Source organism: Pinus tabuliformis, chromosome 5_2 (assembly GCF_031772625.1).
Source record: "Pinus tabuliformis cultivar Carrire ecotype Pingquan chromosome 5_2, CPIR1, whole genome shotgun sequence".
Lineage (NCBI taxonomy): Eukaryota > Viridiplantae > Streptophyta > Pinopsida > Pinales > Pinaceae > Pinus > Pinus tabuliformis.
Window position 1 is genome coordinate 936,793,864 of NC_142306.1, and position 27,568 is coordinate 936,821,431.

At 41.2% G+C, this 27,568-nt stretch overlaps 1 protein-coding gene across 1 annotated transcript in view; it reads right to left on the reverse strand.

The window, feature by feature from the left end:
• The window catches only part of LOC149162347 (cytochrome c oxidase assembly factor HCC1-like), a 238,296-nt gene that overhangs the window by 118,852 nt on the left and 91,876 nt on the right, over positions 1–27,568 (reverse strand). The window contains exon 4 of the mRNA XM_089437226.1: positions 16,286–16,498. Within this exon, the coding sequence (XP_089293352.1) occupies positions 16,286–16,498 (213 nt within the window). The remainder of the gene's footprint in view (positions 1–16,285; positions 16,499–27,568) is intronic.

Genomic DNA, 27,568 nt, shown 5'->3' on the forward strand with positions numbered 1-27,568 from the left:
TATGTTATGAAATCCAGTCTGTGCCAAAAAGATCAGCTTTGTTCTAAAAGCATTGATTCCCAAATTGTTGATCCTTAGAAGAAACACAATTCCTCCACTTCTAGAATTTTGGTACTCACGAGTCAGAGGTGAAAAAAACAGACCTACTTGTACCCCCCATTACAAATCCCTTTCTTTGCAAATGCTTGACAAGCAGACCCATCAAATTGGCTCACATTAAACACAAGGTGGATTTAAGATTGACATTTAGGCCAACTTCTCAGGTCTGCTCAAATTTTTCTAATTTTGAATCTGTCAACTCATCTTGAAACCCCACAAATCACGTAATCAAGATTGCTCCTTTATGTTTAATAAACAGCAACCCTTTCTTACTCTACAACCAATATTATCAACATCCCTATGATAGATACCTCTTGATGCCAATGTTTTCTTCTACAAACCAGCCTCATCAACACCCTTATGGCACCACCTCTTTCCAACAAAGTTGTTTGTCCTCCTCTATATGTTCAAATCGACTTTGACAGACAGGTCAACTCCTTTCTTCAGCAATGAGGTGAGTTCCCCAATACAAACTGCCTCGAAGATCATTTCTCCTTTCTAAACACTATTTAGAATTTCTTCTCAAGATTACACTTCAGACAATCTCAAGGAGGTTTGGATCGAACAAATCAAGATAAATCAATTTGACACCAACAATATCAAACAAAGACCTCATAGCAACCTATGATAGATAATCAGGAAAAAGCCTTTAGAATTTTTGACCTAGAAATCACAATAATCCCCATTCTTTCTCTTTTGTGATGGAGCTTCCAAAAAATAATCCAAGGGTAGCAAGTAGGGTGGGGAGTCTAGGATGGTGTAATATGCTTGGGGAATAGATGTGTTTCCAACAACCTAGTAGAAGCATGCCCACTACCATTGCCAAGCATGAGGGTATCGAATCTCTGAAAGTTCTAGGGGATTCAATGATTATAATCAAAGCCATATTGGGCATAGCTAATATTGGAGGAAACATGCTCAACTCTTTTATTTTCCAAATCAAACAAATCCGAAAACATGCTTCATTTTTCCATATCAACAGGGAATTCAACTACAAAGTAGACAATATAGCCAAGCCTCAAGGTGGCCACCTCTCTAGAGGCTAGGGTCTCGTCAAAAAATGGGGTTAATAGCTACAACTCAATCCCTTAATCAATCAGCATAGATCTAATCATCGAACATCACATCAATCAACCTGCAATGCAATCAAACAAATGGCATTGTTATGGCAAGAGCAAAGATATGTGGGATACCTACCCCTCTCACTTGCTTCAAGCGAACTTACTTGTGGTTCCTCAATATTGCGATATGAGCTCCCATAAGATATATGCAACAATGAGGTTTCCATGGTGCATTTGATTCACTTTCTCAACCAAGTTTGTGTGGCTACTACAGTGTCGAGTTAAAAGGGTTGTATTTCAAAGAAACAAGAGTGTTTGTATACTACGTTTTGTGGGGTTGTCGGCCCTTTGATGACCTCAATATGAGGACCTTATCTCAACCTAGGCTCTCTATGAGGGATTCTTCTGCATCTCTAACCATGCCTTCCCTGGTTTCTCAGTACCCTTCATGTTTTTAGTAATTTCAAATGACTTTTGTTTTGTTATTAATTTTCTATGCTATTCAATAGTTTCATAGCTCGAATTGGAAAGAAACCTCCCTTTCTTGAGTTATAGTTATCCTTGGTGTTGATGTTTCTACTTCTACAACAACAAATTCTTTTGCTTTCGTATTAACATTAACTAACAGCCTCGATATGGAGAGCCCAATAATGAAGTAGGTTTCAAATGCACTTGAACAATAGGTTGAAATCAATAAGTGAACAACAATGCTCTGGTAACAATCTTCCAAAAGGTAGATGAGATTAAGCATACTAGTGTCTCTCACCGTGCCAACATCATGCATCTCTTTTTCCAATTACAATATCGAACATCACTCCTTAGCCTCTAATAATCTCTCTCTTCAATTAGGACCAGCAAAGTGTTGAGAAATCGGGAAGCTTGTAGGTTAGGGTTGATTTCTCTTACTTGATAATTACTTGATAATTAATTGCTAGAGCACATCCGATGCTACCCCAAATCAACACTCCCTCTCAGCGAGGACTGTGCTCTAGCAATACTCCTCACTAAGTATCACCCTAATCATCTGGCATCAATCCCTATGCTAATGCTAGGCCTGCTGCTCATCATCTGCACTGTTGCATCTCATACTGCTACCCATAGACCTGCCACTACCACTGTTGCATCCATACGGCATCTCCCTCTCATCCTGGTGCATCGTGTTGCCCATAGCACTGCCACTGCTAATTATTGCACTGCAACTCAGTTACTGAGAAGTAAGTAACTGATCTCCCAACTCCGACATCTCTGTTAGGCTAGAGACACCCATGAAGCTGAAAACTCCCTCTGTTGCTGACAAGTGTTCCCTCTCTGACCTTTCTGTTGCGGCAACTACTCCATGCATCTCACACTATTGCACACCTCTCTGTGCCATCCTGCACTAGTGCAACACTCCCGTGCTTCTCGCACTACTGCCTCACGCTATCCTGGGAATCCTGCACTGTAGCTCCCTCTGTCGCTCCAACTTCATCCGTCTCTACTAGCATCCGCCAGTACTGCTACTCCTCATTGGGGCTCCCATAGCAACGTGTAATCCAAGAAGCTGGGTACCTCGAGGATCCTGCCCCTCATCGCCTGTAGTCTGTCTGACTACAGCTCCATGTCGCCCCACTTTCGCTCAAGTGGCATGTGAGCACTTATAGCATAGTCATCATCTGTCTCCTTCGTCGACTCCTCCGAGTCTCTCTACTTCCCGCTGGAAGCTCTTGGTTCGACTCCTGCTGAGTCTCTCCACTTCCCGTCTGGAAGTTTTCGGTATGACTCCTGCTGAGTCTCTCTACTTCCCGTTTGGAAGTTCTCGGTTCGACTCTCGCTGAGTCTCTCTACTTCCCATCTGGAAGTTCTCGGTTCAACTCCTGCTAAGTCTCTCTACTTCTTGTCTGGAAGTTCTCTTCTGGACTCCCTCTGAGTCCCGATTTCCCTCCTAGAAATCCTTCTACCCATGTCGAGATGCCCCCCACTCTGATTGTATGTGCAGTCGCACCACTGATCCGGATTTCTTGGCTAGAAACCCTCAGTAGCAACTCCCTCCTCCTTGGCCTTGCCCTGTTAGGTATTGTTCTGACAACAGTACCCCACCAGCTCCACTCTGCAACTTACCCACAGCCTCCTAAACCCCAACAGCCTGAAGGTGAGAGCTCCTAGGCTCTACGCAGTCCTGACACCGGCAAACTAGCTTCCTCAACCAACTGCGTCAACCCTCCTTGCCTCTGCTTGCCTCTGCGTGAGCCTGTCCTTGCTCCCTCAGCCTCTGCGCAACCTCTTCTTGCCTCGAACTTGATGATGCAGGCACTGTGTCACCCCTCCCTTGCTACTTTACTGCTAGGAATAGCTGCTATCACTCAGGAAAGTTGTTTTCTGTTGCTGCTATTCTGCTCTGTTGATGTCCTCAGTTCTCCTGTCATCTGCATCCATGCTCTGATACCATGTTTAAGTTTCTAAGTCTAACAGTTAGAAACCCTCCATGTACTGTCTGATTTATTCCTTCCTACTTGGTCTGATTAATTAACAAGTTATTTACCATGTAAATACTGAAGATAAACACAAGTACATGCTCAACACATTACAGATCAGCCACTGAAGGAAGTAGAAACCAGCACACAAATGACACCGTTATTTTTGGACCAATGTCCCTGGAAAAACCCAATGCGGGAAAACCGGTGCAGCTATCTGAGGGTTTGATTTATTAAGCAGTTTCAAAATACAACCTGGGTACCAAATCCGGCTCACCCAACAAAGAAAAATCTCGGTAGTTCCGGCTTCTGCCCTCTGCGTCAGCTTTCCCGATAGTTCCCGGCAATTCTGGTTGTTCCTGACAGTTCCTGGCAGTTCTCGGCTGTTCTGGCAGTTTCGGTTATTCCCGGGAGTTTCGGCTTCTACCCTCTGCATCAACTTTCCCACTGCTACGCTAATCCTCCCGGCACTATCTCTGCCTCTCTGCTTCTATATTCAATGCCCCTCAGTTGCAACTCTGATCACTCTCTCGACTTCCTTAGCAAACCCTGCCCCAGAAAGTCAAAATCTTGATCAACTTGGTGTATTCTCCAAGTGACCCTCAAGCTTCCTCTTATACTTTTCTCGTTGACAAATCAACGGCCGAGATTAAGTCCCTAATCAATGGCTAAGATTAGATCTACCTTGATCCATGACTTTTGGACCATTCTAACACATTTTCATATTAATTCAAATTAATATTTTATTTTCCCTAAGTTTAGACCTAGGGACTCCATTAAAATATTAATTATTTTAGTATCTCCCAAACTATTTAGAATCCACCCAAACCCTTTCTAGGTATTGGAGATCTCATGTGCCTTAGCCTCTCCACCAAGTGTGTGGCTAGAGCACATCTGATGCTACCCTAAATCAACATAGTCAGATGATCACCTCTCGCAGTTCACCAATGGTTGGTACCAATGTTTGATCAAGTTGGATGATTCACGCAGATGTCTCGCTCCATTGTGCATTGATCTTTTTCGCAATGGAGAGCGGCATGACATTGGTTGTCGCACCAGAATCAACCAAGTAGTTGTGAACATTGCAGTTAAAAAATTCAAATGATAGCAAGAATGGAGGGCAACCTGAGTTTGCTTCTTCCATCCGGAGTGTATTGAGCACAGTAGAAAGTGATCCGGGAGGTGTGCTTGCTCCCTTGCTGGTAGAGGTTGCGTTGTCCATTGTTGTCTGTCCCAATGTGCACAGCAGGATGTCTCGCTGACTCTGGATCTTAGCTAACTCGAACAAACTGATGTTCGCCCGAGTTTTCTTCATGTCATCTACAATGTTGTAGTCTAGAGGTGGTAGGCTCACCAAGGTGTCCGGGTTAGGACTGATGTTCGTGTTGTCCAGCGGAGTGTTCTGAATTTTGTTGCTTTTGGAGGAACTCTTGTCCGTCGCTGTCTTCCCGGATCTGCTTTGGGGCAGCTGGTGGATCAGCCTTCCTCAACAGCAGTCTCATCTTTTCTTGTGCTTCCCCAAGTGTAAGGGGAGACCCTTTACTCCTAAGGTTGTAACGGTCATTTTTCCTTGGGGGCTGCTTCTCGTTGTTTGTCTTCGGCATTGCTCGCGAGCACTGATATGCGTTCACCACATGCCTAGAACTTGATGCTTCATCAGGTGCAACATCTTCGGCATTATCTCTATCTTTCAACTACCCCTACATGTTATTTTCGTGTCAAATGTATGACTTCATACAGTGCTTGTGACTCGCTTCCAGTCCGAACAAAAGTTCTCGTGGTGATGTTCTTCGTGGAATGAATAGAACTCGGAATCTACGCACTAATCTAAGTGGAACACAGAGCTCTGCGTAGTTTTTTTAGCGAACCAGTTGCTGCCTAATGAGTCACTTCCATGTCTCTGTCTGGGCAGATGGTTGCTTAAGAATGTGTTCGTTTTCCGTTGTTTAGGCTCGGACACTTCTGTTGTCAACTTCTTGACGATGCGAGTAAGGGTTTCAATATCATTTGCTTCTTTGTCTCTACCCTTGCTCGCCACCACTTGGGATTTCCTACTGGCATCTTTGGAGTCCTTTGTTGATTCATCATCCTTGATGACTCCAATCGCGCGCAGGTCTTTCTCTACAGCAATAGCCTCTTTGCAGTTTTCCAAAAGTTTTGGTTTCGCAGCTCGCTTGACGAGCTGTGAAATGCCGGTCAGCAATGCGGACGTGTAGTAATCAACAGTGATGCAATCATGAGGTTTGGTGTTTGCTGCAAATTTGTCCAGTATGCATTTAAACCTCTAGTTGAAGTCTTTTACCTTTTCTTTCCCCTCCATCTTCAGGCTCCCCAATTCTTTGAGTAACATAGCTAGGGTCTTGTCATCAGCAAGCTTTTCAAGGAACATGCATTTGAATGCACCCCAGTTCTGTATGGAGTTTGGTGGAAGGTTGTGATATCATGCAGCTGCGCGACCGTCCAAGGTACATGGAAACAATCTACAAGCTATGTCGTCATGTCGTACCTCAAGGGTCTGCAACTGCAGGTAGAAGTTATCCAGATGGTCTTCTGCCTTCACCGTGTTCTCAGGGTTGAACTTGATGTTCATTCTCTCCGCTTACTTCGGCATCTTGTGCAAAACAGCCGGGAGAGCCAATGGTCCCTAAGTCATCCATTCCAGATTTGGGTCAGCCATCTCTTCTTCTTCATCCTCCTCCTCTCCTTCAGAATCTAACGGTTATGGCGCTTAGTCCATTGGTTCGTCTCCGCCTCCGCCTCCTCTGCTGCCTTCTCCTTCGCCTCCTGTATCGGACTCTAATCCCAAGGTCACAAGAGTGTCTTGTTCCCCCTGTCGGAAGACCAGAGGTTCCTCTCTATCTTCAATAGCTTCGGCCAGACCTTCAAGGGTGGCAAGAACTGCTTCTTCTACTGATGATACAACAACCCCTATGGCAGCGGATTTTGCCTTCCTTTATGCATATGGGAGATGTTGTATGTCTGGGATCAGTCTGACTGCTTTCGCGAACTGGCGAGTGATGGGATGGACGGAGCGAAGTTGATGATACGAAATCCGTGTTCAGTCCTGGGAGGTGAGAAGTAACCCACTGTAGAATCGTGCATATGTGAGAGGGAGTGTGAGTTACTGCCTTGATCAGATGGTTGATGAGTGATTATGAGAGCACATTCAGCCATCTACAATTGGCGGCCCTCCTCCTAGCACCAGAAATGTTGACGATGCTGGACCCGCCAACATTCAGGGGATCAACTCAGTATGAAGTCCCAACTAGACCTCACACCATTTGGTGTGGGAGTCCCTTCCGGTATGCTGGCCCAGTTGCCATGATCTGCCTCAACTCTTACTTGTCAGCACAAGAGAGTGGTTTGCTTTGTCTTTCGACAAGTGAGGTTCGCGTGCTTGGTGATTGTAACTGTCACTTGTGTCAATGGTTCTTTCACCGTAGAGGGAGAGGGTGGGAGTGAGTCCCAAGTCGGTTGGGAGAAGTCCCAACTTTGCTAGGAACACACAACACAACAAGACGTGCACAACTTCTAAAGGAACAGTCCACACGGATGTGACAGTCACAACACATAAGGGAAGATAACACATATAACACTCAGCAGATCAGTCTGCGCAAGTGCAACGGTTGTTATAGCAAGTTTTATGTGAAAGGTCTGTCTAATGTCTGGGAGAGTAGTCAACACGGGTGAGATAGCGTTAACAACATATACAACACATTTTCATTAAAATATATGTATTACAACAAGTGAATAAGTTCAAGTGTTAAACACAGGTTAAAGCAACATGCATTACAAGTGTTCAAGATTAGTCTTACAACAATTACAATACATGTGTGAAAACATGTTGGCCTGTTAGCAGGCTTCTGAATTAAGCGAAAGTTCCAAGACACATCGTTACACCATACATCACTAACCCCGTGAGCGGGGCGTTGGAGCCACTACTTACTCCTCAGAGTAAAGATAACAGCCTCTCAAGGCTATGTGGGAGGAGATAATGTGATAAGTCCTTTGCATGTACAAATGAGGGGGTATTTATAGCCAAGGGTGACACTGAGCCTTGTGGCCGTTCGACTACCCTCATGACTATTTGACTTCCATGACTTTTCGACTTTACATGACTCTTCATACAACAAGTGGGTCTCTTGGACTTCCATGTTACATTACATTGTGATGAGCACCAATATTGTAGCAAGAATGTTGCAACTCTTGGGCTACCAGCTTTGCTTTATCAACCCAGGGTTCGTACAAACTTGGAGGTGACAGTGTTGTATACACAAGTAAAAGCGATGATTCTACGTTTTGTCACTGTTCAGCTGGCGAGAGACCCCTAGGGTTTTCAAGCGAGACTTCTATGGATTCAGAAGAAGCTTGGTTCCTTGATGAAAGAAATAGGAATCTACTCTAAGAGAGAGTTGATCTACTGTAATAATGAAAAAGACTGAAACTCAATGCTAAGGCACACCATTTCCTAATTAACTACTAAGAGCTATGCTTTGCAATAATGCTAAATTAAAATGAACAAACTGCCACTGTCCTAAGCGTGGAAGTTAAAAACATCAAACATCATTGTTATGCATGTAAAGGACTGTAATGAATATGTGTTGTCTTTTTATGCTTTTCATGAAAAATAAAGTGTGCAAGCTAATCTCTTTTGGTGATGTGTCAGGTGGCTTAGGGATGCTGGTGGATGGTTGGAAGGTATGGGAGACCCTTGGGTGACCTTGGGAGGCTTCCAAGAGGTTTTCCCTCAATCCAGCCTCAAAACAGGCCACTACAGAAAAACCTACAGGATGTACTAGAAACCTACAAGATTCCTTGTATTTCTATAGGATACAACTGAGAGAAAAACGATGGGTGTTGGAGGTGATGGAAGGCTTAGCGAAGGTGGTTGATGGGTGGAATGGAGTGAGAAAAGGCCTAGAATCACTCAGAACCCAAAACCAAGTTTAGGATATGGTTGGATTCACTCAACATGCTTGAGGGAATTTCAATGTAAAATGATGAAATTGGTGAAGGTTTTGATGAAAACAAGGAATGCTTATGTGTGGATGAAGTTGGAAGGTGGTTGCTTGCTATGGGACCTCTTTCTACTTCTAAAACACCTGCTCTGCATCAAACATGTGTAATTTCCAAAAAGATATGTAAACAAGAAGAATTCTCATGAGCTAGAAAAGCATAATTTAATGAACTAACTGTCTACCTTATGCATGAGGAAATTTTTGAATAAAATGGAATCATGGATGAGATCTACTGCAAGAATGAAGATAGAAGAGATGGAAATGAAATCCTACACTTGCAAAAATGATCAAATGCTAGTTTAAGTACAACAAACTCTAAATCTTATGAAAGAAATGGAAATCTGTCTTTTTGGGGCTGCATAAGGGTCTTTTCCTCAAATCATGATCCCAGAAGGAAGAAGTGAGGCCAGGACACCTACTGATAGCTTTGTGGTGCTTCTTTTATCCCTTCTAACCTGCTACTGAAGTAAGGCACAAATGGAAGCAAACTAATAAACAATTAAACAAATCTACACTACTTGCAATGAAATACTTCTAAAGATAGTTTAATCATGAATCTATGAAACTAAGCTAAGCATACAGATACAAGAAGAGGAGCCTTTGCTGCTAGGGTTGGGCCCTAACCCAAGAGCTTCAGCTCATTCTTATTACCAAAACAGAAAATTACACCAAAGTCTTCCACAAGTCTGGAGCTCGAAAATAACTAGAGTTTTTACAACAAAAATGCGAATCCTAATGAGGCTCTAGGCCTCTCTACTTATACCACTAACGTCTCCAACGACTTCCTTAAATCTAGGGAGGCTCGGCTACCAAACTCGAGATGAACTAACTCTTTGTCTATCACTTGCTCAGCTGCCTTTTTATCTTCATGACTTGGTTGCTTGCACTTCGAGCTGGTGTCATTAATGGAGGAATATTCGAGTAGAGGAGTAAATGAGGAGGATTCACCTCCTACAATCTCTCTCCCTTGTCCCATTCGAGTTTCAAACCTTAGTCTTGCCAAAATTCCTTGATTTTCTCTTCCAAACCTGCATTCAATGCATATTAGTCCACTAGGCATAATATCTCACTTTAACTCATCTCATTAAACAAAATATAATCAAAAAATGTAATAAGATGGGAGAGGAGTTGGCTTAACTAAGCTAGGAGGTGAATTAAGGCACATATAATTACCCAATGATGAGGCTCATCACATTGATCGACAGTATGGCCCACAGTAGAGATGTGGACAACATGACTCATGACAAGGCTCGACATGATAGTGCTAGTACATTCGTGTTGCTGCTGGTGTGCATGTCGAGTTGCAGTGTTGCTACTGATGGATGTCCTCGTGGTGTGTCGCAGCTTCACCTCTGCATGGCAACATGCACAAAGTCTTTGATGGTCGTTGGGTTCACTTGATGTTGCATTTGCACGTTGCTCCTTACTTGTATGTTGGAAGGCTTGACACGTTCGTCTGTTCGCGAAAAGTGCATGTTCGTCCGTGCGTCTATCCGTGAACACATTTTGCATGTTTACTCATCTGTCCGTCAACGAACACATCTTTGCATGCATCGTTTGTTCATCCGTTGGCAAACATGTCCTTCTGCATGTGCCCCTTTGTTCATCCCATCCGTCGTCACGCCATGTTTGTTTGTGTACCTGTATCTGCAATCACTCGTGACGAGATGACATCAAATCCAAAGCCTCCTTGTCTACCATGATGCATGATCATTTCGGATGCAGGGGGCCAGGAGAGGCAACAAGGTTGCGAGGCGAGATGGAGGCTCCGGGCATTGCTGATGAAAACTGTGCAACAGTCACTAGGTAATGAAGATAGGCAATCCGGATCGACAGTGACTGTCTGTGAGGTTTGGCTCAGTTGGAGGACAAAACTACGCAGTTTTTGGGAGGAACAGTTTGGGCTGCGGGAAGGCTAAGCCGGTAAAATCTGCACAGTTTTAGGAACGAGCAGGTAGCGGGAGACTAGCAGTCAAAACTGTGCAATTCTTGAGGAGAACTGGCAGTTAGCCGCTGGGTCACTAGCACCAGAAACTACGCAATTCCTGAGGGGAATTGTCAATCGACTGCCAGAAAAATTGCGTTGATTCTGGGAGGCTGCCATGCTGGTCACCTTTGTGCAGTTTCTGAACTGAGCGAACTACTGGGCAGCAAAGGGCTTTCTCATGAAAACTACGCAGTTTTCGAGGTGAGCAGCCAGTCGATTGACCTGAGGGCTGACTGGAAAAACTACACAATTTTTGAGGGAGACAGGGACGGGCACTTGGTGTCTGTCTGGCCTGTCTGCGTAGTTTTCTCAATGAGCGGAGCGGGCAAGGTCTACAACCTCTGCGCAATTTTTGGGAGGAGTCAATCTCGGGGTGGTTGTTGGGTCAAACTCTCTGGTTGGCCAGCATGAAGGTTGATTGATTCGCTTACGGGTAGTGCAGCTTGAAATGGCTTGCTTGGTGCTTCTGTGTTGTTAGGGGTGACAGTCGATCGAGTCGATGGCGAGGTGATGGTCGACTGTCAGAGGGGAATCCGATCGTCAGAACTTCAGCGAAGCGACTAAGTGTGTGAACAAATGAAAGATGCATACGTGATCTTGCAAACACACATGTACATGACTAGAAATTGAGATGACTCAAACCATCCAGACACACATGCTCAACATGACTGACCGACAGTGTGGGCGATAAGCGCGACACTTGTGATTGATCGTTGCTTGACCGTGACGCCACTTGCGCGACAGTGCATGTGACTTTGTGTGTGAGTGCAACAGATGTTTTACATAGCCAACACAACAAGTACACTCGAAGCAAAGACCTTGAGTACAACCAGAACATGGTCGCAAGCATGACATTCACATCAACATGCAAAAACTTGGGTGAAATGATCAAGCAAGGCGGGTGCGAAGACTCACACGAGCTCACAGAGTGAACCCGAGTGCATGCAGTCATCAAGTAAAGATCTCAAGCAAGGCTCCGAAATTGGGTGCAAGCCAAAATTTTGGAGGGTGGTTGTAGCTACTACAACACCAAGATAGGAACCTTTGAAATGTTATAAATATTAATAATTGATATCCAAAAAAATATTAAAAAAAAAAAGAAAAATCTACTCAACCAGATACCTATTTTAATATTTATGCTTGACTTAATACCCTACAATGTCCAACTTGTGCACATACGTAGTCCCTCGGCGCTTTTTCTAATCATAGCAATCTCTTCGCTCCTTCCCCTACTTCCCCGTCTTCTCACCATGGTCATGATGCCATATCAGATAGAAGATCATAGACAAGAATGCACATAAAAGTAAAAGGGAATAATCGCTAGCTTATTGAGTGATACAATGTCTCATTACATTGTAAGACAGAGAGGAGTACGTTACATAACTCTCAAATACCTAATATGTTAATGACTACATTTAACAACTCATTATTACATCACTTTATAATTCTCTAACTACACCTTTATTACACATCTAAGGTATCAACAAGTCCTAATTGTGACAATTATATCTAACAAGACAAACTTCTTGTATTCTTACTGTTACCCATCCAAAAGTGGGTGACCCCTAGGAGAACTTTTCTCCTATTCATCTCTTTCAGATGGAAGCAAGTAGCCTCTAAAAGCCACATTGTCCAATATGGACCTACATCACCTAGCAATACATCAACTTGAGAAGAAAAACATAGCTCTGTGAGAAGACTTCTTTCTACCCTCAATAACTCAACCCTATGCACATATATTTTTTGAGGTTTCAGCCTTCTATTAGGGTTTCCTGTACCTCCACAAAACCTGCATTGTTCCTCCTCTTACAAGCCCTTCCTCCTGCATTGTCCTTCAAGGTAACTTGGCCGCACTTTACTGCCCAATCTTTGGTTACAGGAGCATGATCCAGCAACACTAGTAGGGCTCGGCCCTACCTGAAACAACACAGAGATTTGTGGTCCCTCTTCACAGAGAATCAACGCTAGCGCATGAACAAAATCTGCCCAGTATTGTCCTCCAAACTCGGCTAGCAAGCTGCCTAACTCGGCCCTATCCAAACACAAAAGGAGATGAGACCTTCAACCTCTTCTTCACTTGGGAGAGGCTCCAATAGGCCTATGGCTACCTCAGAATGCTTTCTCCTTTGATGTTTGCAATTGGATGTGTTGTGCGATCAAATGACTTGCCTCTCTTCTACTTATATGTTTCTTAGGTCCAACAACTAGCCCTCCAAAGGGCACTCCTCAAGCCAAGCCTACTTGAAAATCATATCATAAACCCACCACATATAAATAAAAATTATTTTCTTCCAGTTGATCAAATCTTCCATGGTTCCCTTAGGACCCCTTGGTTCCTTTAAGAGTGCTCCACTTGCAACAATGGTCAAACCATCAAAACTCTTCTTGGCTTCACACCCACTGCTTGGGTACTTTGCCCACAAAACCCTTCTGCGATGCAAACTCACACAAACCCAGTACCGAAGGTTGTGGAGTACCTCCCAAGCTACACAAATCAACAATAGGGTCATCTATTAGCCAATTGCACTTGCTTCTTGTGGGTAAATTGGAGATCTTTGGATGCATTTTGATGTATGGAAGTTGATTTTTTGGATATTCTTTGGAGCTATTCTTGGTCTATGGAAGAATATATTGCATGTTATCTTGTAAGTTAATTTTATTATTGGATATTTAATTCTTGAATGTCTAATGCATGGAACTATTGATTCTAGGTTAATTTTTGTGCCCTAATTTGTTGAAGATCAATTTATTAAAAGATATCTAGATGAATGTTGCGTGCATTACTCATCATAAAATGTAATTAATGTTCCTAGTGGTGAATACCTTGTAGCTCTCCCATGAAAATCCATTATTCCATTGAATGGGTAAATGCTGGAAATTTGATTGCTAGGGCAGCATCTAATTTTGGCCTCCGTAGGATCAAATCTGGCATATCTTAAGCATGCTAGACTCCATACGCCCATAGGACAAGGCACTAGTCCAACTACTTGGTGATCACCCTCAAAATTTATCCACTCTTCTTCTCTCTCAAAATCGGTCCTTTTAAGGCTAGAGTAGTCAACTTGGGAACAAGTGTACAAACAGAACAGCCATGCCAAGGCCATCAAAGCAGCACTATGGAGTTTAGACAATTTGAAATGGCTAATAGCTATTAACAAGGCAGAATACAAAGTTCCTACAGCATGAATGGAAGCTCGGGTTCAAAGGATTGCTCAAGCACAATAAAGGGAAGGAAAACTTTCTCTGCCCATGATTCAAATCCTATGGAGCGCAATATGTTAACATCTCTATTCCAGCAACTGAGTAAAATTAATTCCTTATGATTTTCTCACTGCAAAATTAATTTAAATGTTCATCTCATAGAATAAATACACTTGCTGGAAATTTAACTGGAAATAAAAATCAGTGGAAGCTACAGGAAGCCAGTCTCCAAAATACACAAAAAAAGTACCCTTCAAATATCAACATTTTATTAAAATTACTCCAAGCTTACAAGGGCTCCCAAACTGGGAAAAAAACCCAATATGAAAACAAGGAAAAAATATAACACCTACTTGCACACAACAGCCAAGCCAATGCCATCAAACTAGCACTATGGAGTTTAGAGAATTTGAAATGGCTAATAGCTATTAACAAGGCTGAATACAAAGTTCCTATAGCATGAATGGAAGATCAGGTTCAAAGGATTGTTCAAGCACAATAAAGAGAAGGCAAACTTTCTCCGCACGCGATTCAAACCCTATGGAGGGCAATATGTTAACATCTCTATTCCACCAACTGAGTTAAATTAATTCCTTATGATTTTCTCGCTGAAAAATTAATTTAAATTGAATTCTTCCTCTCATAGAATAAATACACTTGCTGGAAATTTAACTGGAAATAAAAATCAGTGGAAGCTACAGGAAGCCAATTTCCAAAATACACAAAAAAAATTAACCTTCAAATATCAGCTTTTTGTTAAAATTACTCCAAGCTTACAAGGGCTCCCAAACTAGGAAAAAAATCCACTACAAAAACAAGAAAAAATCACAACACCTAAGTGTTCTAGTGCACCATACAGCCTATATGACCCTCCCAAAACCTGTTGTAAAAAACCTTACTGTTGTTGCTGAAATTTATCCCAGAAATTTATACAGCCTCCCTCCTCTTTTGTTGGGTTGTAAGACCTCCTAAAGTTGCCTCTGGAACTGCTATGTATGACCCCTTTAAGAGTTGGGTTAATCTCCTTTTGCTGCTCAGACTGTTTCAACTTTTCTCCTTTGGACTTTGCGCAGAGAATGATAATCCTTTATCACCATCCCACTTGTGGTTTTTTTAGCATTTTGAGTATCACACTCGCTGTGAGTTTTCCTTGCACTTTATCTTTCTTTTATAATATTGAGTTGATGACCAAGTCTCTATAACCCTAGTCTCTCAATGAGAATGATGGTTGAGATCAAATTCCAGTCAACAGTGGAGATTACATCTAAATCACTAATGTAGACACTTCACATTTTATCAGACATTTTCATCAACTCACTAATAAAAGACTCCTCACTTTAATAATTAACTTTAATTAATGTGAATCACAAAATAGAAACAACTTTTTTGGATGACTGCTACATGCCTGACAGTTGACCTATGATGAAGTTATTGTCTGACACTACAAACATCAAGAAAATACCTCCTCCCCCGATGAACATGATGACACAACACTTGGTCCAGCTAACCCTGAACCAAAGAACATGCTAAACACTAAGGAAGAAGCTGTACAGTCAAGAAGACGAAAAAAACGAGGTAATTAGTGTAAAATAGTCAGTAAGCATATTTGTTTAATTGATTAATGTATATGATGAAAAACGAGGATCAGAATGTATTAGATCCAGCTCTGTTTTGTTTAAACTCTTTTTGCCAAACACTTAGTGTCAAACTAAACAGATGCCAGGTTTCATTGAAATGTAAGCTTGTGACATATATCCAGCCAGCTATCAGTTTCCAAGCTAATGTAAATCATTGTTCCTGTGAGAAAAACAGATAAACACTGGTCCAGCTAACCCTGAACCAAAGAACATGCAAAACTCTAAGGAAGAAGTTGTACAGTCAAGACGGTGAAAAAACTAAGTAATTAGTGTAAAATAGTCAGTAAGCATATATGTTTAATTGATTAATGTATATGATGTAAAACGAGGATCAGAATGTATTAGATCTAGCTCTGTTTTGTTTAAACTCTTTTTGCCAAAAACTTATTGTCAAACTAAGCAGATGCCAGATTTCATTGGAATGTAAGCTAGTGACATATATCCAGCCAGCTATCAGTTTCCAAGCTAATGTAAATCATGGTTCCTGTGAGAAAAACAGATAATCATGTACCTGATTTTATCTGATAGATATTTGTCATTTACAGTTAATGTCAGAGAATATGCACGGTGCATATTAATACAGCAATGCAGCAATATAAAAGTCCTATGAAATTTATTCAAATCAAAATATGTGCATATGGTAGTTACACAAATAAGATATTGGGAACCATTTAATATTTCATAATTTTGTGATACAACTATGCTAGAAAATAACTTCTAACTATGCGTACTACTCACCAGTCTGGATAACATTTTTTCATGCATAGAAGAGAAATTTATTTCAGGATGGATCAATGTTCAATTTAGATTACTACAGGAGTCAATAACATACTTATTTTATCAATTGCAGCGACCATTTTCTGAAGTTCATCGGGGCAAATATCAGGGCAGTGAGTAAAGCCAAAATAAATCAATGTCCACTTTCCAGTAAAATCACGGTCTGTTACAGGTTTTCCTTCATGATTCACAAGATTAAACGGACCACCAATAGCAGCTTTGCCTACCGAGGGCCCCTCTTTCACATGTGCAGGTACATTCTTTATTTCTGAAAACCACAAAGAGTGTAAATAACTCAGGTTTCACATAGACCATGATATGAAAGAAATTGCATAGAACAAAATAAAGGAAAAATGATAAGCTAGGAACTCAAAATTCATAATAATCAGCACCTGTTAAACATTTATGACAATGACATTATGTGATACAGAAATTATAAATCATCCTATATAAAAGACTTGACAGTTTATTGTTTCTGAAGCAGTACAAAGATCTGAAAGGATAAGAATATGGATTAGGGATGTAGGAGTTTCAGACTATGTACCCATTTTTGTTTGGAATGAAGGATAGAAAATCCCAGAGCCCCTTTCAACATGGATTAGGGATGTAGGAGTTTCAGACTATGTACCCATTTTTGTTTGGAAAGAAGGATAGAAAATCCCAGCCCCTTTCAAGTTCAATTCCCATTGATTACACAATGAGGGATTTTCAACTTTAGCAAAGGATAAATGGAGAATGTTTGGTACTAACTTTGAGCAGGCTAACATGTTCCAATTCTACCAAAATATGCGAAGAGTCAAGAAGGCAACCATAGTGTGGGCAAAGGAAAGATACAGTACATCTCAAAGGTCAAGGCCAAGGTAGAAGGAAGAAATTCAGAGCTGTTTCATAGAACCCATTACGGTCTCTTCTCTAAAAAAGTTTAAATAGAATTAAAGTCCTCAGAAGAAAGAAAGACATTTTTTGGGATGGGACCTAAAAAGGAGGTTAAAGGGCAAAGTGTTATGGCTATCTGAAGGTGATAAAAATACAAAATTCTTCCAGAAAAATGCTGAAGGGAGAAAGATCAGAAATACAATTTCCAGAAATTGCCAAGACAGATGGAACCAAAGCCTCAAAGTTCAATGAAATTGCAGATCTAGGAGTAAGTTTTTTCAGTGACTTTTTCAAGATACGGGAATAGTCAACACAGCTGAAATTATAAAACTTCCCGAATTTTTTCCAAGACTTATTGATCAGGGACTTTATAAAGAATTAGGTGCTGATATCACAAAGGAGAACTTAAAGAAGTTTTTTTTCCTTACAGAAGGAGAAGAGCCCTGGTCCTGATAAATCGTCAATTGATTTTTGCAAGTTTTTTAATAAGTGGATAGTGTGGTTTTGTAATATACCTAGGGTATTATAGATCTGTTATCATAATGTAATCGATTCCTACTATATAATCATAGTCATGGGACAATTATTATGTAATGTAGCCATTAATGTGTAATAACGATAAATCATGCACTTTGCCAAGGACATGAATTATCACCCCCTATATGTGCTTATATGCACACCCATTATGTCGCAATTCAGTGTTGTATCGGTAAAGATGACATGAGATAATTGCATTAGAATCCAACAAATGACTGCAAAAGTAAGTCAATAGCGCTAGAAGATACATCCAGTCTGACATAATGTCGGAGTACAAAAGCAAATCTTAAGTAATAAATATTAAATACTCAGGTGAAGTAACCATCAGGTTTGCTTCAATTGGTATCAGAGCAAGTTTGTCCTGGCCCATGGTCCAGTGTCTTTTCCTAGTAGAAAGTTTTAGACTCATGACCCACTCTTCAAGAAATCGATTTCAATCTCTGACCTGTGGTCAAATTTATTTTGCACGTGGAAAATAATTTCCAAGATCATTGCCCAAAACACTTTGACAGAAATTTTAAAACAGATAAAAGATCCAAGAGTTTTTAAAGTGCATATAAAGAAGTGCCAAGTTAAACAAAGATTTCATGGTTGGCATAGGTAAATTTAATTGCCACGTACATGCTACAAAAAGGTAATTAAAAAGGAAGGTCTCCAAGTATTTTCAAAGAGCACATGAAAAAGTGTCGAGTCAAAAAAAGTTTCCATAGTAGCACAAGTAAAGAAATTATATCAGACTTATCACAAGGTGTAAACTTCTATTTTGAAGGGTTTAAAAAAGACAAGGAATTATTCCACTACCATGTAATACCAAGAAAAGGATATATTACTGTGTTAGTGTGTTTTGTTGGGAAGCATTAAGACAAGATACTCAAAAGAGGTTTATATTTTTTTAAGAAGCTTAAGTCTCACATAAAAAGTTGCATATTCATTTCAAAGTGATATGCAAAGAAATAAATTTGCATCACAAATAAAAAAAATCACTAGACGAACTAGCACAATATCAAGAGAGAAGCCCTGAGGGTAAGCTCAATTGGTCGAGTTCCCATTGCTAAAGCACCTCACTAATGGGAGGTCACGGGGTCAATTCTCCTCGATGCTCTGGCGGTTAGGCTATGCTAATAAGCCGGGGGGTTGTGACCTTCAAGTGGATCTGCCTAGATATTTCCTCGGGAAAAAAAATATCAAGAGAGCAATTAAAAATTACAACTTGCAAATGGTATAGACAATTATTTTAATGACTTAACTGAGAAATATAATTATAACTTGAAAAATCATAACCAGAAGTTGACTGCACAAATCGAAGAGTTAAAAGATGAGAAACAATGCATTCAATAGAAATTTCAATATCTCAAAAAGAAAAATATAACAAACTTATTATAAAATAAGATGAAGAAGATTCATGCCTAAGGAAAATTTATAAGAGACTGCTTGAACAAATTTAAAGGTTAAATGAGGAGAAACCAAAGAATCTAGAACCTAAAAACAAAGGAAACTTGATAAAAAATGAAGCCTTAGTGAGGAAAAGCAGAGAACCCGAAAATGCTAAAGAAGACCTTCAAGCCCATATCCGACAATGCAAATTAGAAGCACACGATCACACGACAAAAGACCTCAAAACACAATTACGTACATCAAAGGAAAAATGTGTGCTTGCCAGTGAATGATCAAGCATTGACTCTGTTACCCCCTATCACACACACCTAAGTTAGTGAGAAAAGCCCTTAGCCCCACAAGGTGTGGTTGGTGGCAAATGAAAGAGATGGGGTTGTGTTAATTTTAAGTATGTTCTATCCTAGAGCAATTTATTTCAATTTTCACAGTTAGCTCAATATCTTTTCCAGATTAGCAATCACATCAGCATAAAAGTAAACTGCAGATAGAACATAAATATAAATTGCAGAAGACAAGCCAAGACAAGAGGACACAAGATGTGGCGCTAGCAAGGGACAAACCTCAATGTGGGGAAACCCTTGATCATATCTTCTTATATGCTCTTCAATAGTTCAGCACAGAGAGAGAGAGAGAAATAGTACATTTACAACAGAAGTCAACACTTAGACTTCCTGGATAAGAGAATAGATCATCTCTACATGAGACCAGTTGAAGACATGTTGCTTCAACTGATTCTCCAAGGTGACTCCTTCACCTATCATAGTGTCGCATCTCGTCCACATGTTGCACCTCACCGTGTTGCACGATGTTGCACTCAATTGTTGGACCTCATGCTGCCATTGTTGTCCCATGTACCATATTGTTGTCCCACTGTTAGTGACATTGTCATTCCATGCTTGCCATACTGTTGTCACGTTTTCTTGCTCCATCAAGCTTCATTGTTGTCCCAAGGCTACACTATACAACACCATATGTCTTCATCATGCTACCACATATCACACCATTATGCTACTGTACATACTGTGCACAGATCTGCCCCAAGCCTACCCACGTTGTCTCTTGTTTTGAGGTGATAAGGCCTGTTGCCTATCACAATATAGTTGTCATCTAGAACTCTTTCAAACTATCTTGATTGCAATCCAAACTATCTTGAATTCAGTCCAAATTATCTTGATTTTGGGTTTGGTCACAACAGCCATACCCACAGCTCCTTGATCCTTGAGACAGCTCTGTTTAGGACCTGTTTGGACCCTCAAACATCCCGCATACTAATCTACTCTTCTACAACAACTTGGCCTCTGATCTAAGCTCTCCATGTTGTCCTGAAGTGACATTACCTTGTTGTCTCTTCTTGTTGCGGAAGGGGCATCCAGTGATCATCTTTGGGCTGCGTTTGACTATGTATAGACTGCGGCTAAGTCTCGTTGTTGTTGCATCTAAGGGATGTCCTAAACCCTTCCAAAACAGTGTAGTATGACTGTGTTTAGGCCTTACCTTGTTGTGTATAAATGATCCTCTAAACAGCTCCCTTCTTGTTGAGGCTAAGTAGCCTATGGTGACTGATGTTAGGGCATTCTTTTAGACAACGAGTTAGGGCAAGCTAGGGCAGCGTATAGGAGCAAGTTAGGGCAGCATATAGGAGCAGGGATCTCCTCTCTTGGACTGCGACTTAAACCACCCTCTTTAAGACTACGGCTAGGGCAGTATTGAACCTCTTCATGACTACAGCTAAGGTTCTTTTGAACAATGTATAGGTCTCTTTCCTTAGGGCTGCATATAGATGCATTTTAGGACAGCGGATAGGGTCCCTTCTTAGACCCTCCATGGCTGCATATTACTGATTCTTCATAGGGCAGGTTTAGGGCTTCCTTCACCGTGCTAGATCTCCATTTCTTCCTGCGCCTACGGCTTCTTCATTAGGGCAACATAAAGCCTAGGGCACTACCTCTAGATTAGGGCAACATTATCCCTTAGGATCTCTCCTACTAAAACCCAAAGACAAGCAGAGAGGAAGAGATCCCAAGTGTGTGTCCAAATGACTTTCAAGGCACCTCTATTTATCCTAAAACGTTGAGCATGTGTGGAGTTTATTTGGTTGTTGGCCGACCTTTATTGGAATCGGATGATCTTTAGATCAATCCTACACCTCTCGATGAGAGGGATCCAAGAAAAATATCAGTTGCCATTAATAAGATGACCCACATGGAGTTTGGCCCTAGTTGCCAATTTTAACACTCCCTCTCAACTAGGGAGAACTCCATCCGCTGATCCATATGTCCAACTATAATATCTCTGCCATCAGTGCCCTGCACTACTCTACTCTACTGAGCTCTACTCAGTTCTGCTCTGCTCTGCTGAAACATGAACAAGAAGAATTGATCGAGAATGTCTCATACCATTCTCTACTGACCCGAAGTCAGTTTCACCTGAAGAGAGTGTGTCATATCACTATTGATCCCAGATCAATATCACAAGAGAGTGTCTCAAACCACTCATATTGATCCCAGATCAGTTGGAGGTCATCCTAGCATAGGGAGTACGGTAGATACAACGATGCGTCCATTGATAGTACTACTATGGCCCCTAACCCCATTTCCCTGCTCATTGATCAAATGAGAGGTACTTCCCATGAGTCCTAGACTGCATGGGTAGGATGCCTCGACAAGAGAACGAATCATCCTATCACACAAGAGAACGAATCATCCTGGTTCACAGGAGAACGAATCATCCTGTCCCAAAGTCGCCTCGGGGTATCACAGGGAAGACTGAACAATTCACCCTGTACACAACCCACCATTAGGGGAGGGTGAGTCGCCCTATGGTCGTGTGTTTCTCCAGTAAGTACCCCAAGCCCCCCAGAGCTCCCAGAGCTCAATGCATGCAACATGCAGGACCCTTATACGAAGGTCTCTCAACGACTCCAAGTCGTTCGGGAAAGTCACATATTTGACGTTTCCCCGGGGCTTTGACACAATGTCTGCGACCTGTACATCAGTCTCAATGCGATGGAGCCTCCTCGCTCATCAACTTACCATATCCCAAAAAAGGTAGTATACGATGTCTATCTACTGGAGCAATCATCGAATACGGGATTCCTCAACAATCAAATCCCCCCTGGTTGTCACAGAGAATCACAATGGTATTCATCATGTGTACAAACGGCTCACTGAAGAGCTTCTGCAACCAGGCAGCTTCACACGAGATCATACTCGTAGCTATGTATTCGGTCTCAGCGGTGCTTATAGCAAACGACTTCTGCTTCCTACTCATCCATGATATCGAAGCAGAATCCAGCACTGGGAAGTGCTCTAGTGATCCTTCACACTGCCTGCCTAGTCAGCGTTCAAATAATCATGCAGCTTCATATTTCCAGCAATGTATCTCAATCCATGAGAGATTGTTCCCCGAAGATATCTCAAAAGATTCCTGGCACCAATCCAATGAGGCTCAATCAAATATGAGCTCACCATGCAAACTACAAAACATATATCCAGACGGAAGTTCATCAGAACATCAATGTAAATGAGTTTATGAAACTTAGAGGCATTTCCCAAATCTGGTTCAGCATCACCACCATATAACTTCTGAAAGTTAAGATCCTCGAGGTAGTCACGGGCTTGCAATTTACTGTTCCATATCCAAAATCCAACTCCCTCTTACTTCTGCAAACGAGAGGGTCTACACCTGTCAGAAATAGGTCGTCCTCAAAAGGTGCCGGTATGAGAGGTCCATCATCCATAACCTTCAAGCAATAGTTTGGATCGACTTCACTCCTAATGAATCTCAACTTCATCAAACAACTATCAATCCTCTCATACTAAGCTCGGGGTGTTTTGTTTCAAGCCATAGAGTGCTTTCTTCCACCTGCACACATGAAATTCCCAATCATGAATTTCAAACCCCTCGGCTTGTTCCAAACCTATGGACCTGCTACATGAGGGGAATGGTCCCCTTGTAAGATTTTCATTAGGTACATCTCAGACATGTACCTTCATGCTCTTTATGAATTCAGGCATCCCTGTCACTATCTGACTCACATCGGGTAAGGCCCCACAATAAGTAGACCTTTAGTGCTATAGATGAGATGTGTCAACTGACATGGTCCCCAATGGACCATCCTACAACTTGGTACAAATTGCCAATTCTGAACCCAAGAGTAAAAGCATTTTTGAAAATTCTATTTTCATATACGTACCTTTCCATCAATGAATGCCACCCTGTAACCTTTGAGTTCCATTGCCGAAATGGACACCAGATTCTTCTTGCGATCAGGTACATAAAAGAGAATCTGTAAATGAATTGAGTTACCCTCATTCAATAGAGGGATAATGTTTCCTACACCCTTTCCAGGATAGGTGGCATCGGCTCCAGGTATAATCCCGTGATTGTTTCCATCTCTACCAAATTAGAGAAAGCACCCTTCTATCTGTTGAAGTGCTTTGGAGCACTACAATCAATAAGCTAGATTCCCAAAGAATCTGAAGGAGAGAGCCAATACCAGATAACGCTTCTTTATCTTATCAAAAACAACATTTGAATCTTCATACCTGGGGTTCCTTGCTTTCTTTGAAAAGTCGATCGTTTCCTTGATGACCTGCATTACTTGTCATTCCTCTGATCATTGAAGATGTCCCTAGAATGATTGTTATCTTCATCAAGTGATGTGTCCCTGCCATTCAGACATTCCTTTGCATAATGGCCGAACAAGTCATCTGCCTTTCCTTCCACCCTTAAATCCGGACTTCTTAATGAAGTGATCTTTCGGTAGGACATAACAAGCTTCCGCTTCGCCATTTTGAAAATGTTCTCTGCTTCGATTTCACCCTTGGTGAATTTGAAGAGGGATGAGGAATCCATTGATCCTTTTGTCCTTTCCCAACTATATTCGGTGATTGCTCTTTCACTCTTGCTTGGGCATTGTCTTCACCTCAACTCTGATACCATGTTAAGTTTAGGTATGTTCTATGCTAGAACAATTTATTTCAATTTTCACAGTTAGCTCAATATCTTTTCCAGATTAGCAATCACATCAGCATTAATGAAAACTACAGATAGAACATAAATATAAATCGCAAAAGACAAGCCAAGACAAGAGGACACAAGATGTGGCGCTAGCTAGGGACAAACCCCAATGTGGGGAAACCCTTGATCAATTCTTCTTATATGTTCTTCAATAGTTCAGCACATAGAGAGAGAGAGAGAGAGAGATAGTACATTTACAACAGAAGTCAACACTTAGACTTCCTAGACAAGAAAATAGATCATCTCTACATGATATCAGTTGAAGACATGTTGCTTCAACTGATTATCCAAGGTGACTCCTTCACTTATCATAGTGTTGCATCTCATCCACACGCTGCATCTCACAGTGCTGCACCATGCTACACTCAATTGTTGGACCTCATGCTACCACTGCTGTCCCATGTACCATATTTTTGTCCCACTATTAGTGACATTGTCATTCCATGCTTGCCATACTGTTGTCACGTTTGCTTGCTCCATCAAGCTTCATTGTTGTCCCAAGGTTGCACTATACAGCACCATATGTCTTCATCATGCTGCCACCTATCACATCATTATGCTACTGTACATATTGTGCACAGATCTGCCCCAAGCCTACCCACATTGTCTCCTCTTCTGAGTTGATAAGCCATGTTGCCCATCACAGTATAGTTGTCATCTACAACTATACAACTCTTTCAAGCTATCTTCATTGCAGTCCAAACTATCTTGATTTCAATCCAAACTATCTTGATTTTGGGCTTGGTCACAACAGCCATACCCAGAGCTCCTTGATCCTTGAAGGAGCCCTGTTCAGGACCTGTTTGCACCCTCAAACAACCCTCATATTAATCCACTCTTCTACAGCAACTTGGCCTCTAATCTAAGCTCTCCATGTTGTCCTGAAGTGACATTACCTTGCTGTCTCTTCTTGCTGCGGCAAGGGCATCAAATCATCATCTTTGGGTTGTGTTTGACTATGTATAGACTGCGGCTAAGTCTCCTTGTTGTTGTGTCTAAGGGTTGTCCTAAACCCTTCCAAAACAGTGTAGTATGACTACGTTTAGGTCTTACCTTGTTGCATATAGATGATCCTCTAAACAGCTCCATTCTTATTGCGTCTAAGTAGCCTCTGGTGATTTTTGTTAGGGCATTCTTTTATGCAACGAGTTAGGGCAGGCTAGGGCAACGCATAGGAGCAGGTTAGGGCATCGTATAGGGAAAGTTTGGGCAACATATAGGAGCAGGGATCTCCTCTCTTGGACTATGGCTTAAACCACCCTCTTTAGGACTGTGGCTAGGGCAGTATTAAACCTCTTCATGATTGTGGCTAAGGTTCTTTTGAACATCGTATAGGTCTCTTTCCTTAAGGTTGCATATAGGTGCCTTTTAGGACAGCAGATAGGGTCTCTTCTTAAACCCTCCATGGTTGTGTATTACTGATTCTTCATAGGGCAGGGTTAGGGCTTCCTTCACCGTGCTAGATCTCCCTTTCCTCCTGCGCCTAGGGCTTCTTCATTAAGGCAACGTAGAGCCTAGGGCACTACCTCTAGATTAGGGCAGCATTATCCCTTAGGATCTGTCCTCCTACTGAAACCCAAAGACAAGTACAGAAGAAGAGATCCCAAGTGTGTGTCCAATTGACTTTCAAGGCACCTCTATTTATACTAAAACGTTGAGCACATGTGGGGTTTATTTGGTTACTAGCCGACCTTCACGAATTGTCCATAACATAAATAAATTCATATCTCCATGAATACTTATCGAAATCGGATGATCTTTAGATCAATCCTACACCTCTCGATGAGAGGGATCCAAGAAATATATCACTTGTCATTATTAAGATGACCCACATGGAGTTTGGCCCTAGTTGCCAATTTTAACATGTTGTCACCTATTCCCAACTCTCTCTGTTTAAGCTCTCTCCTAAGTTAGCTAAGGGGGGTGGTCCCTAAACAAAAACCAAGTTAGAAAGTTCCTAAAAGATGTTAGAGTGAAATGGATTATTTTTAAAAATTATGAGCAAATATGATATGAGCAATATGAAATAAAATGAGCTTCAATAACGTTCAACACATGAGATAATAATAAGCATATATAAAACCAGTGGCTTCAAATATTGCTTTAGGAATAAATAATACTTGCTCAAAACAAAATGAATGTGCTTGAAATTGAAACACTAGAAATCTTGTCAATCAAACAAAAGATGTTAGCAAGATATGACACCAATGCAAGATATAAAATATGTTTTCAAGAAATACTTTTAAAATATATGTTCATTCATAAATTCAAAGCATGCAAGGAAGCAATGTGGAAATGACTTGCAAAGGGAACAAGTTAGAACTTTACTTGCAAAAATAAATAAATAAGATGATGCTTGCCTAAATAAAGTATTCAATTCAAAACATATTCATCAATGACAAGTACATGAATAATTTGCAAGTGAAATAGTAAAATGTATTATAGCATGAAATGCACCTAAACTAAAGTTTGATGCAATTAGCTTCGTTACTTTTAATTTAAACACTTAGGTTGATGTAACATTTCTTCCGACTGTTTTGTAAAAAGTCTATTATGTGAGTTGTGGAAGGGGTCCAAGAGAAAGACAGCAACGACGATATTAACAATACCTTCCTTGGATTACCCAACACACCCGATGCCTCTAGTGCTGCAGAGACTATGGCTCTGACGACTACAAGGTCACCGTGTTAACCACATAAGAGGGTCTATGTCCCTCAAGTTGATGAAAGAAAGGGGTCCCTAAAAATGTCTTTCAACCAAGCTTATGCTTGGAGGTAAATTAAGTTAAGATGCAACTATACTAAAATGCCTAATATGGTATGCAAGTAAGTTTTCTAAATAGAGATTTGCAATGCTTTCAATACAATAGAAATAGTGTTCAAAATAAATTGCAAATATAAACTCAATTGGAAAAGAAAATTAGCTTGCACATGAATTATGTAAGATTACCAAATGCTTTGCTTCAAGTGAATGGAAATGTGCTCAAGAAAAAGATAACTTGGATAGTTGCTCAAGATAATGCAAGATACATAAACTTCATGAACATATAAGTTACTCAAAATAATTGTTTTGACAAATGATAAACCAATAACCAACTAAAGCACTGAAGCATGAAATTTGTGTGCTTGCAAAATGAGTAAATAACTTAAATAAATGAGCATGTAAACAATGAGCTTATGAAGCAAATGGTTAAACTTTGCTACTTGAAATGAGATGTCTTGCGACTTAGGATAGTTGAAAACAGAAATGGAGAGCGCAGGCGTTTTTTCACTTGCCCTAGGGTTTCAGTTCCCAAATGTTGCAGTTGCTCGCTGGATCGAGCCGACCTGGAGGTGCGGCCATGGATCTGAACGCAAGGAGGTATATGCGGGGCAAAGAAATGGGTCTCTGTTCTTTTGCAGCCATGAGAAAGATGGTATGGTACCTGAGGCTCGGGACCGACTTCCCGCGAAGGTTATCACTTGGGCCCCCTGCAGACATGCCGGCATAAGTACTGTGTGAGACACTG